We start from the raw sequence: 12,289 nt of genomic DNA on the forward strand, positions 1-12,289 counted from the left end.
GGGCAGAGCCAGGATTTCCATTTCCAGTTGGATCGGGAAAACCGTGGCTGCTCCGATGGCTTTCTGGGCACGGCTCCTGGAGCAGTGAGGGACCTCTGGGCTGCTGGTCCCTGTCACCCTCAGCCTGTGCTTGCTGGATGTGGCATGAAGGTCCCTCAAGTTGTCCCTCACTCCCAGTCTCTGGGATCTCTGGGTTGCCTATAGGAATTCATTCCTCCATCCCAGGGTGTGAAGGGTTGGTTTCCCTGAGGATTGAGCCCCAAAAACCCAGAGAACCAGGAACAAGAGCTCCCAGGGTGTGAAGGGTTGGTTTCCCTGAGGATTGAGCCCCAAAAACCCGGAGAACCAGGAACAAGAGCTCCCAGGGTGTGAAGAGTTGGTTTCCCTGAGGATTGAGCCCCAAAAACCCGGAGAACTAGGAACAAGAGCTCCCAGGGTGTGAAGGGTTGGTTTCCCTGAGGATTGAGCCCCAAAAACCCGGAGAACCAGGAACAAGAGCTCCCAGGGTGTGAAGGGTTGGTTTCCCTGAGGATTGAGCCCCAAAAACCCGGAGAACCGGGAACAAGAGCTCAGCTTTGCCCACGGCAAACCCCAGGGACGCTGTCCTCGCACCGTGGGGCACCCCAGTGTGGGTCCAGGCTGGGAGAGGGGTGCCCACGCCTGGGGGTGGCCGTGGTGACATCCCTGCTGTCCGCAGGATGTCCATGAGGAGCCCCATCTCTCCACCCCCGGAGCTGGATGGAGCGGGCACCATGGTGAACTGCGCCGTCAAGACGGAGGAGAAGAAGGAGGGCGGCTCCGAGACACCGCCGGGGGCTGCCCCCAGTGCCGAGCCCCGGCCCCACGACCCCCCAGGGCCACCACCCAGGGATGGCACCGAGCCCCAGGCCCTGCCACAGGTGGGTGTGACAAAGGAGGTGCTGTCCCCAGCCCTGCTCCAGACCCTTCATCCCGTAGGAGAGGCGGTGGCTGCTCCCCATTGTGGTTTTTCCTAATCCCAAGGAATTGAAACTGAAATCTGAGGCTCTCCCAAGGGTTTTTTTGGCTGGTCTTTTGAGCCCAAAAACCCAGAGAACCAGGAACAAGAGCTCCCAGGGTGTGAAGGGTTGGTTTCCCTGAGGATTGAGCCTCAAAAACTCAGAGAACCAGGAACAAGAGCTCCCAGGGTGTGAAGGGTTGGTTTCCCTGAGGATTGAGCCCCAAAAACCGGGAGAACCAGGAACAAGAGCTTCCAGGATGTGAAGGGTTGGTTTCCCTGAGGATTGAGCCCCAAAAACTGGGAGAACTGGGAACAAGAGCTCAGCTTTGCCCACGGCAAACCTGGGGCTGCTCTGGGGTCATCCCTGGGCTTTGAGGACTTCACCTTCGGAGTGGAGTTCCCAAAAACCCTCTCCAGGTGTTCCCCATCCCTTCAGCCTCCCTTTTCCATTGTCCTGGGGTTTTCCCTCTCGCTTGCCGCTCCCTGATGTACCATCAGAGGGGAGGGGAGCTCAGGGTACACAATGGGGGCAGGCTGGAGAAACGGGAGAAAATTCCGGCATCTCCGTGATGCTCTCTAGATGGGATTGTGCCTGGCAGAGCGTGCTCCAGCTCCCAGCATCCCACCAGACGGGGATGTCCCCCATGCTGGGAGTGTCCCTGGTGGTGGCAGTGACATTCTGTGTCCCGCAGGAATCCCGCTCTCCCGCCGGGGACGTTCCCGAGCCCCGGCGCTCCGCCTTCGAGCCGGCCGGGAGCGGCCAGGAGAAGCTGGACTTCAACAGGAACCTGAAGGAAGGTGGGAAACGTTCCCAAGGGACCTCTTGGGATCCCTTCCCTGCCCCTCAGGATTGCTCCAGAGCTGTGGGATGGACCGAGCCGTGCTGCAGAGCCTTGGGATGTGCTCATGTGGTTGTCCTCTCCTCCCTGTCCCTGTCCCCAGTGATGCCGACCATCGAGAAGCTGCTGGCCAGTGACTGGAAGGAGCGGCTGCTGGGCCGGAACCTGGCTGAATCCAAGGAAGTGAAAGGTGGGATCCACCTCCACCAGCCTCCCTCCTGCGTCCCAGCTGGGAGCACCAAAGCAGGAGGGAAAATGTCCACATTTCGCAGGGATTTGTCCCTTTTTTAATTGTTTTTTTTTTGGAGGTGAGCATCTCTGCTGCCTCTGACTGCATGGGTGGGGGCGGTTCAGCGTGTGGGGATCTTTCAATTCCTCCCAAATCTGACCTTCCCTGGTCACCCACTGTGTCACCCATGTCACACGTGACACCACTGTGTCTCCCATGGTCACCCAGTGGTGGCACTGGTGACTTCTCTGCCTCACATTTCCCACCCCAAAGTCAGAGGAAATGAGAATTTAAACAAAACCACCTCAGTCCCACCTCGTGCTGCTGACCCTCTCCCCGCTCCCCACCCCCTGACCCTCATCCCGTCGGGTTTTTTCCCCCGCAGGAACCCAGGAGAGCCTGGCGGAGAAGGAGCTGCAGCTGCTGGTGATGATCAACCAGCTGTCCACGCTGCGGGACCAGCTGCTGACGGCGCACTCGGAGCAGAAGAACATGGCCACCATGCTCTTCGAGAAGCAGCAGCAGCAGATGGAGCTGGCACGGCAGCAGCAGGAGCAGGTGGGGACCGCCACCCCACCGGGGATCCCTTTGGGATCACAGGACCACGAGTGGCTTTGGGGTCCCGTTTTGTGTTCCTGTCCCAAAGCCCCTGGAGCTGGGAGGACCAAGGGTGGATGGAGATGGGGGTTGAGCTCCTTAAGGTGAACAAACCACCCCAGGTGCCTCCTGCCTGTGCTCACCTGCTCCTTGAACACCAGGTTTTCCTGTCCCAAGGGCAGGGGTGACACCGATATCACACCCGGGGTGTGACACACAGCCCTTGTGTCCCCCGAGGTGGCTCAGGGGCAGCCCAGCCCCTCCTCCTGCCCTTCCCACGACCCTGGGGACCCCCTGCCACCCTTTTTCTGTGGTGCTGGCCGGGTTCTGCCAGGCTGGAGGCCAGCCCAGCATTGTCCTCGATGTCACCAACGCCGCTGTCCCCTCCCCAGATCGCCAAGCAGCAGCAGCAGCTCATCCAGCAGCAGCACAAGATCAACCTCCTCCAGCAGCAGATCCAGGTAAAGGCAGGGGACACCTCCCCGCGTCCCCCTCCCCATGTCCTGCTGTGCCCTCCCGGGGGTGGCACTGCCATGCAGCGTTGATCTGGTGTCCCTGTCCCCTCCAGCAGGTCAACATGCCCTACGTGATGATCCCCGCCTTCACCCCTGGCCACCAGCCCCTCCCGGTCACCCCCGAGTCCCAGCTGGCACTGCCCATCCAGCCCATCCCCTGCAAACCGGGTGAGTTGGGACTGTGCCAGCCCTGCGGGGTGGCCTTGTGCCCCAGCCGTGTCCCTGCTGTCCCCAACCGCTGTCCCTCTGCTCCCGCAGTGGATTACCCGGTGCAGCTCCTGCACAGCCCCACTCCCCCTACGCTGAAGAGACCCGCGGGCCCGGGCCACCTCCAGATGCAGGTACAGCCCCAAAAACCCTGGCAAAGCCCCAAAACCCTGGTACAGCCCCAAAAACCCCAATAAACCCTGGTGCAGCCCCAAAAACCCTGGCACAGCCCCAAAACCCTGGTACAGCCCCAAAAACCCTCGTGCAGCCCTAAAAACCCCTCCAAACCCTGGTGCAGCCCCAAAAACCCCAATAAATGCTGGTACAGCCCCAAAAACCCCTGGTACAGCCCCAAAACCCCCAACAAACCCTGGTACAGCCCAAAAAATGTCCTTCAACCCCTGGTACAACCCTAAAACCCCCTTCAAACCCTGGCACAGCCCCAAAAAACCCCTTCAACCCCTGGTACAATCCCAAAATTGCCCTTCAGGCCCTGGCACAGCCCCAAAAATCCCCTTCAGTCCCTGGTACAGCCCCAGAAATGCCCTTTAACCCCTGGTATAGCCCCAAAAAAACCTTCAACCCCTGGTACAGCCCCAAAAATGCCTTTTAACCCCTGGTATAGCCCCAAAAATGCCCTTCAACCCCTGGCACAACCCCCAAACCCCCTACCCCCTCCACACCCCAGGCTGGGGCTTTGGGGACAGCTCCTCAGCCGCCATCCCTCCTCCTCCTCAGGAGACCTCGCAGCCGCTGAACCTGACGGCCAAGCCCAAAGGTTCCGAGCTCCCCAGTGCCTCCAGTTCACCCAGTTTGAAGCTGAGCGGGTGCCAGTCCCTCACGCCGAGCCACGGGGCCAGCAGGGAGCTGCAGAGCAGCCCGTCCAGCCTCCCTCTGGGTGGGCTTCCTTCGGATTTTGGGGACACAAGTGACATCCCTGCTTCTCCCACGCGTGACCTGGGTGGTCACCCTGGGCCGTGCCGCCCCTCGGGGCGCAGCGGGGATGGGCAGGGATGTGGGGGGTCAGTGGGGTGACCGCTGGCGCTGATGGGTGCCCATGGGGTGGGTGCTGTGAGTGGTCAGCGGGGTGACCAGTGGCGCTGATGGGTGCCCATGGGGTCAGGGCTGTGAGTGGTCAGCGGGGTGACCAGTGGCAGTGATGGGTGCCCATGGGGTCAGGGCTGTGAGTGGTCAGCGGGGTGACCAGTGGCAGTGATGGGTGCCCAGGGGGTGGGTGCTGTGAGCGGTCTGCGGGGTGACCGCTGGCAGTGATGGGTGCCCATGGGGTGGGTGCTGTGAGTGGTCAGTGGGGTGACCGCTGGCAGTGATGGGTGCCCATGGGGTGGGTGCTGTGAGTGGTCAGTGGGGTGACCAGTGGCAGTGATGGGTGCCCATGGGGTGGGTACTCTGGGTGGTCAGCAGGGTGACCAAGGGCACTGATGGGCGCCCATGGGGTGGGTACTCTGGGTGGTCAGCAGGGTGACCAAGGGCACTGATGGGCGCCCATGGGGTGGGTACTCTGGGTGGTCAGCAGGGTGACCAAGGGCACTGATGGGCGCCCATGGGGTGGGTACTCTGGGTGGTCAGCAGGGTGACCAAGGGCACTGATGGGTGCCCATGGGGTCAGGGCTGTGAGTGGTCAGTGGGGTGACCAGTGGCAGTGATGGGTGCCCATGGGGTGGGTGCTGTGAGTGGTCAGCAGGGTGACCAAGGGCACTGATGGGTGCCCATGGGGTGGGTACTCTGGGTGGTCAGCAGGGTGACCAAGGGCACTGATGGGTGCCCATGGGGTGGGTACTCTGGGTGGTCAGCGGGGTGGCCGCTGGCACTGACAGGTGCCCGTGTCCCGCCAGGATTCCTGGGAGAGGGCGATGCCATCACCAAAGCCATCCACGACGCGCGGCAGCTGCTGCACGGCCACGGCGCCGCCATGGAGGGCTCACTGAGCAGCCCCTACCGCAAGGTGAGGGTCACTCTGTGCGGTCACCGTCCCCTCTGCCACCCCAGGGCCACCAGCCACAGCTGTCCCCGGGCTGGGGGCTGGCTCCTGATCCCGCTGTCCTGCAGGAGCCCGTTGGGATCGACTCGTCTCCAGTGAAGGAGCGGATGGAGGAGACCCCTAGCCACCGGCTGGACGAGGCTCTGCTGAGCTGCGAGATGGACGGTGAGGACGGCCGGGAGCGCCGTGGTGACCCCAGGGTGGCCCTGTCCTCCGACTCCCGCCCTCATCCCACGTGTCCCCGCAGGATCCCGGCACTTCCCGGAGTCCAGGAACAACAACCACATCAAGCGGCCCATGAACGCCTTCATGGTGTGGGCCAAGGACGAGCGCAGGAAGATCCTGCAGGCCTTCCCGGACATGCACAACTCCAGCATCAGCAAGATCCTGGGTGAGATCCCGGGGCAGGATCCCCTCTGCAACCCCTGGGGGGATGGGAACGAGATCTTGGGACAGGGGATGTGCTCTGCATCCCCCTGGAGGGATGGGAATGAGATCCAGGCACAAGGGATCCACTCTGCATCCCCTGGAGGGTTTGGAACGTGGTCTTGGGACACGGAATGTGCTTTGCATCCCCCTGGAGATATGGGAATGAGACCTGGGGATGGGGATCCCCTCTGCATCCCCTGCAGGGTTTGGAACAAGATCTTGGGACAGGGGGATCCACTCTGCATCTTCTGGGGGGATGGGAATGAGATCTGGGGATGGGAGATCCACTCTGAATAGCCACAGAGGGATCTCCCTGACCTGGGGAATGCCAGGGAATGAGGGGAGGAATCCCAGGAGGCAAAGTACAGGAATGAAGGGATGAATCCAGGAGAGAAGGCTAGGGAATGAGGAGATGAATCCAGGGGAGAAGGTCGGGGTATGAGGAGATGAATCCAGGGGAGAAGGTCAGGGTATGAGGAGATGAATCCCTGGAGGGAAGGTCAGGGTATGAGGAGATGAACCCCTGGAAATGCCCAGGGGAATTCAGGGAAGCTATTCCCGACATTCCAGCAGAACCAGCTGCACCACGCGGCTCCCACCAGCACCGCCATAAACCCAGGCACCATTCCCACAATCAATACCTCTAATTAACACCATCAATTAACCAACCAACAGCACCGACAAACCTCGGGGCGGGTTCATCCACGCTCCCCTCGCTCGGGCTGGGTGTGAGAACGCTCTGCTCCTTCCCCCGCGCAGGATCCCGCTGGAAATCCATGTCCAACCAGGAGAAGCAGCCCTACTACGAGGAGCAGGCGCGGCTGAGCCGGCAGCACCTGGAGAAGTACCCGGATTACAAATACAAACCGCGGCCCAAGCGCACCTGCATCGTGGAGGGCAAGCGGCTGCGCGTGGGCGAGTACAAGGCGCTGATGAGGAACCGGCGCCAGGACGCCAGGCAGGGATTCCTGATAGGGTAATCGATAAGGGGGGTGATAAGGGGGGTTGATAAGGGGGTGAGAAGGGAGTTGATAAGGGGGATTGATGAGGGGATTGATAAGGGGATAGATATAGGGATTAATGAGGGGAATTGATAAAGGGGTTGATAAGCAGGTTGATAAGGGGGTTGATGAAGGGATTGATGAGGGACATTGTTTAAGAAGGTTGATAAGGGGGATTGATAAGGGGATTGATAAGGGGGTGAGAAAGGGATTGATAAGGGGGTTGATAAAGGGGATTGATGAGGAACCAGCGCCAGGACGCCAGGCAGGGATTCCTGATAGGGTAATCGATAAGGGGAGTGATAAGGGGGGTTGATAAAGGGGTGAGAAGGGAGTTGATAAGGGGAGTGATAAGGGGGATTGATGAGGGGATTGATAAGGGGATAGATAAAGGGATTAATGAGGGGAATTGATAAAGGGGTTGACAAGCAGGTTGCTAAGGGGGATTGATGAAGGGATTGATAAAGGGATTGATGAGGGACATTGATTAGGAAGGTTGATAAGGGGGATTGATAAGGGGATTGATAAGGGGGTGAGAAAGGGATTGATAAGGGGGTTGATAAAGGGGATTGATGAGGAACCAGCGCCAGGATGCCAGGCAGGGATTCCTGATAGGGTAATCAATAAGGGGAGTGATAAGGGGGGTTGGTAAGGGAGTGAGAAGGGGGCTGATAAGGGGATTGATAAAGGGGATTCATAAAGGGGTTGATGAGGAACCAGTGCCAGGATGCCAGGCAGGGCTTCCTGATCGGGTGATTGATAAGGGGGGTGATAAGGGGGAAAAGGGGGTTGATAAAGGGGATTGATAAAGGGTAATTGATAAGGGGGCTTGATAAAGGGGATTGATAAGGGGCGTTGATGAGAGAAATTGATAAAGGGTAGTTGATAAGCGAGATTGATAGGGGCCTTGATAAGGGGCGTTGATAAGGGGGATTGATAAGGGGGGTGATAAGAGGGTGAGAAGTGGGTTGCTAAGGGGGGTTGATAAGGGGATTGATAAAGAGGTTGCTAAGGGGATTAATAAAGGGAATTGATAAGGGGGATTGATGAGGGGACTTCATAAAGGGTAATTGATAAGGGGGTTGATAAGTGCGTGATAAGGCGGATTGATAAAGGGGATTGATAGAGGAATTAATGAGGGGAATTGATAAATTGGATTGACAAGGGGGATCTGAAAAGGGGGATGGACAAAGGGGTTGATAAGGGAGATTGATAAAGGGGATTGATGAGGGGCCTTGATGAGGGGAATTAATAAAGGGCAATTGATAAGGGGGATTGATAAAATGGGGATTGATAAGGGGGATTGATGAGGGGAATTGATAAGGGGGAATTGATAAGTGCGTGTGTGCATTGCCCCGTGGGTTCGGAAGGGTGGTGCTGGGGTGGGGCTCACCTGGTGACATGGTTGGGTGCCCAGCTGGTGACATGGGTGTTCACCAGGTGACATAGGTGGGGACCCACCAGGTGCCCATGGGGTTTGTGCCCACATGGCTGTATTGGAGCAAGTGCTCACCTGGCACCAGTGGGGTGGGTGCTCACCTGGTGACCTGGCGTTTGTGCCCACCTGATGTCGATGGGGCAGGTGTTCACCCGGTGCCCATGCGGCTGGTACCCACCTGATGTCCATGAGGTGCGTGCCCACCTCGTTCCCGTGGGCTTGGTGCCCACCTGCCCCGCACAGGATGCCCCCCGTAGGGTGGCCGAGGGAAGCGCCGTGAGCCCTAGCTGCCCCTCTCAGTGCCCGCCCCCTGTGTCCCCCAGGCCGCAGGGCAGCCAGGTGCCCCCCAGCTCCTCGGACGTGCTGTACCCGCGGCCGGTGGGCGTGCAGCTGCCCCCGCCCCTCCTGGAGCATTACCTGCCCCGCGGCGTGGACCCCGCCATGCCTGTCATCGTCAACACCCGCAGCCTCAAGGATGGGGACGCCGGGGACGACGGGCACTCGGTGCCCGAGGGGGACGTGTACCGCTACAGCGAGGACGAGGACTCGGAGGGCGATGACAAGAGTGACGGCGAGCTGGTGGTGCTGACGGACTGAGGGGACGCGGGGGACAGCGGAGGGGGTGGCAGGGCTGGCTGCCACCACTGGGAGGGCACGGCGTGTCCAGGTGGGGCGGCACTCGGCCACAGGAGAGCTGCCCACCTGCAGAGGGGTCCCGCGAGGGTGGGCACCTGGGATTTCGGGTGGCAAGGACTGGCGTGGCCTTGCTTTGGTGGCACGTGGAGCCGAGGCCAGCGAGCCTGGAGATTTGGTGACACTGTGGCTGCTGCGCTGTCACCCCTGAGGGGACCTGAGGCTCTCGGGCTGCAGGGAACCTCCAGAGCATCTCCAGCCCTGCAGCTCTTGAGGGTCCTGGAGAGCCTCACCTGCTGCGCTGCTGGGCATGGGGTGGGGACCTGGAGTGGGGACATGGGACAGGGACACACTTGTCCCTCCTCTATCCTGGTGTGACCTCCCCGCCGCGCTTCCCGCTCGCTCTTTGGCGCCTGCCAGCGAATTCCCACCGAGCCAATTTTAGCTCCAGCCTGGCCCCAGCTCCGGCCAAGGGTTCCTCAGGGCCCTTTGTGCTGCCGGCAGCTCTGGCCCACTTTGGGAATAAAGAGGGGGCTGTTCCTGCCCTGCCCACCCCCGCTCCGGGGGGACGTGCCTGGCTGTGCCTGGGCACCTGTCCCTGCAGCCCGGGCTGCACCTGAGCCCTGCAGGGTGAGAGGGAGGGAGAAGAAACGGCTTTAGGGGAAAAGGAACTCTGAGAAAAAATGACCCTGGTGTGGTCAGAGCCTGTTCCAGGGGCTGGGGTGTGGTGTGGCCGGGCATGGGGCGTGTCCAGGTGACAGTTCAAGGTGTCCAGGTGACAGTTCAAGGTGTCCAGGTGTGTGGCAGTGTCCAGGTGAGTGTGCCATGCCCAGGTGAGTGTGCCATGTCCAGGTGTGTGTGTGTGCGCGCCATGTCCAGATGTGTATGAGTGTGCCATGTCCAGGTGTGTGTGTGTGTGCGCCATGTCCAGATGTGTATGAGTGTGCCATGTCCAGGTGAGTGTGTGTGCCATGCCCAGGTGAGTGTGCCATGTCCAGGTGTGTGTGTGCCATGTCCAGATGTGTATGAGTGTGCCATGTCCAGGTGAGTGTGTGTGCCATGCCCAGGTGAGTGTGCCATGTCCAGGTGAGTGTGCCATGCCCAGGTGAGTGTGCCATGTCCAGGTGTGAGTGTGCCATGTCCAGGTGAGTGTGTGTGCCATGTCCAGGTGAGTGGCACTGCCCAGGTGTGTTTGTGCAGTGTCGCTCTGTGGCAGTGCCCAGGTGTGAGTGCCATGTCCAGGTGTGCATGTGCAGTGCCCAGGTGTGTGTACCGTGCCCAGGTGTGTGCTATGCCCAGGTGTGTGTGCAGTATCCAGGTGTGTGTGCCGTGCCCAGGTGTGTGACAGTGCCCAGGTGTGCATGTGCAGTGCCCAGGTGTGTGCCATGTCCCGCTGTGCCCAGCCGCTCTCTCCCGGGCCGTGTCCCCGCTGTCCCTCTGTGCGCGGGGCTCCGGCACCTCCCTGTGGCAGAGCCGGGAACGGCCCCGAGCCTGGGACTCCGCGGGGACAGGGACAGCGCTGGGGACACCGCGGGGACTGTCACTGTGCCGGGGACACCGCGGGGACGGGGACAGCGCTGGGGACACCGCGGGGACTGTCACTGTGCCGGGGACTCCGCGGGGACGGGGACAGCGCTGGGGACACCGCGGGGACTGTCACTGTGCCGGGGACACCGCGGGGATTCTCACCATGCTGGGGACACCACAGGAGCCGCAGATATCTGAGCTGGAGGCTGCACAAAGCGGGCACCAGCCTCTGTCCCCTTGTCCCCAAGCCGGGCTGGGGATCTGACTCTCAGCAGCAGCAGCAGCCCAGTGCTGGGGGCACTGCCGTGGGGACACTGCCGTGGGGACATCCCTTATCCCAGGGGACATCCCGCCAGCCTCTCCCTGCTCCCCTGCCCTCGGTCAGTGCTTTATTTATTCCCAAATCCCTGCGCCGGGCTGGGCCCCCTGGGGAGGGACAGGGGTCCCTGGGGATGGAAGGGGGTCCCTGGGAAGGACAGGGGTCTCTGGAAAGGACAAGGGTCCCCTGGGGAAGGTCAGGGGACTCTGGGGATGGACAGGGAGCCCTGGGGAAGGACAGAGGTCCCCCATTAGGGACAGGGGTCCCCGGGGATGGAAAGGGGTCCCAGGGAAGGACAGGGGTCCCCGGGGATGGAAAGGGGTCCCAGGGAAGGACAGGGGTCTCATCTTCAGGGCTGGGCCAGGCTGTGCTGCAGAGGGACTGCAAGCAGATGTGTCCCCTCCCCACAGCTGCAGCTTTTCCTGTCTCTCTTCCATTTCTTTTTCCTTTTTTGTTGTTGTTGTTGTTGTTGTGTTTTTTAAAGATTGTAAATATAGATAGAGCTTTATTTTGTTAATAAGACCACGAGTAACTTAACCTGTATATTTCACATCCCTGTTTACAGTCGTTCCTCCCCCTGGCCCTTGGCACAATAAAAGTGACTTTTTCGGAGCAGAGAGCGGGGCCTGGGCTTCACCAGGGTGGGGGCGAGGGTGGGATGGGGACATCTCGGGGTACAGAAGGGACAGGAGCACCCCCAGAGCCCGGGGGTGCTGCCCCTGCTCTGGCACCAGCCCCCCCAGAGCCACCAGCCCCAAATTCCAGCTACCAGCAGCTTTTATTTCCCACAAAACAAACACGGGTGTGCCAGCAGCCCTGGCTCCGCCGGGGGGAGGTCCCTGTGCCCAGAGAAGGGACAGTCACCTTGTCCCCACAGCCCAGGGGGGGACACGGGGCTCTGAGCCCACAGGAGGGACAGTCACCGTGTCCCCACAGCCTGGGTGGCACAGGAGGTCCCTGTGCCTAGAGAAGGGACAGTCACCGTGTCCCACGGGGCTCTGGGGAAGGTCCCTGTACCCAGAGGAGGGACAGTCACCGTGTCCCCACAGCCTGGGTGGCACAGGAGGTCCCTGTGCCTAGAGAAGGGACAGTCACCGTGTCCCACGGGGCTCTGAGGAAGGTCCCTGTACCCAGAGGAGGGACAGTCACCGTGTCCTGATTGCTGCACAGCTGCTGTGAGGACTGGAGGGGCTCAGCAGGGCAGGGGGCTGGGGGTGACGCTGTGCCCGGTCCTGGAGCAGGGCAGCTCCGTGCCACCTCCTGCCAGGGGTGGGGACACTGCCAAGGGAGGAGGACAGGGGTGGGGACAGGCAGGACAGACACCCCGGGGGGCAGAGCCGGGGAGCTGCTCCGGGGAAAGCCACCAAGCCAAGGGGACAGTGGGGACAGGCCGGGGCAGCTGTGGGGACACGCAGAGCTGGGCACAGCACGGAGGGGGCGGGCACCCCGTGCCCACCAGCAGCACCCCACTGGTGCCAGGGGCTCACGGCTGGCCCTGCCCCTTTGCCCGCAGCTGCCACCCCTCAGGGACAAGGATCCCGTGCCTGGGGCCAGCAGGGACGGCGCTGCTTTGGGGG

General features: G+C 61.1%; 1 protein-coding gene across 1 annotated transcript in view; it reads left to right on the forward strand.

Moving 5' to 3' along the window:
- SOX13 (SRY-box transcription factor 13) overlaps positions 1–9,498 on the forward strand; it is a 28,658-nt gene extending 19,160 nt beyond the window's left edge. Inside the window, exons 2-14 of the mRNA XM_068173150.1 lie at positions 698–899; positions 1,672–1,777; positions 1,922–2,008; positions 2,433–2,605; positions 3,037–3,105; positions 3,213–3,327; positions 3,418–3,500; positions 4,105–4,264; positions 5,220–5,329; positions 5,434–5,530; positions 5,613–5,756; positions 6,554–6,770; positions 8,557–9,498. Coding sequence (XP_068029251.1) covers positions 699–899; positions 1,672–1,777; positions 1,922–2,008; positions 2,433–2,605; positions 3,037–3,105; positions 3,213–3,327; positions 3,418–3,500; positions 4,105–4,264; positions 5,220–5,329; positions 5,434–5,530; positions 5,613–5,756; positions 6,554–6,770; positions 8,557–8,830 — 1,836 coding nt within the window. The 5' untranslated portion in view covers position 698 and the 3' untranslated portion in view covers positions 8,831–9,498. The remainder of the gene's footprint in view (positions 1–697; positions 900–1,671; positions 1,778–1,921; positions 2,009–2,432; positions 2,606–3,036; positions 3,106–3,212; positions 3,328–3,417; positions 3,501–4,104; positions 4,265–5,219; positions 5,330–5,433; positions 5,531–5,612; positions 5,757–6,553; positions 6,771–8,556) is intronic.
- Positions 9,499–12,289: the final 2,791 nt, after the last annotated feature.

The sequence above is a fragment of the Anomalospiza imberbis genome, chromosome 26, assembly GCF_031753505.1.
Source record: "Anomalospiza imberbis isolate Cuckoo-Finch-1a 21T00152 chromosome 26, ASM3175350v1, whole genome shotgun sequence".
In the NCBI taxonomy this organism is placed as follows: domain Eukaryota; kingdom Metazoa; phylum Chordata; class Aves; order Passeriformes; family Viduidae; genus Anomalospiza; species Anomalospiza imberbis.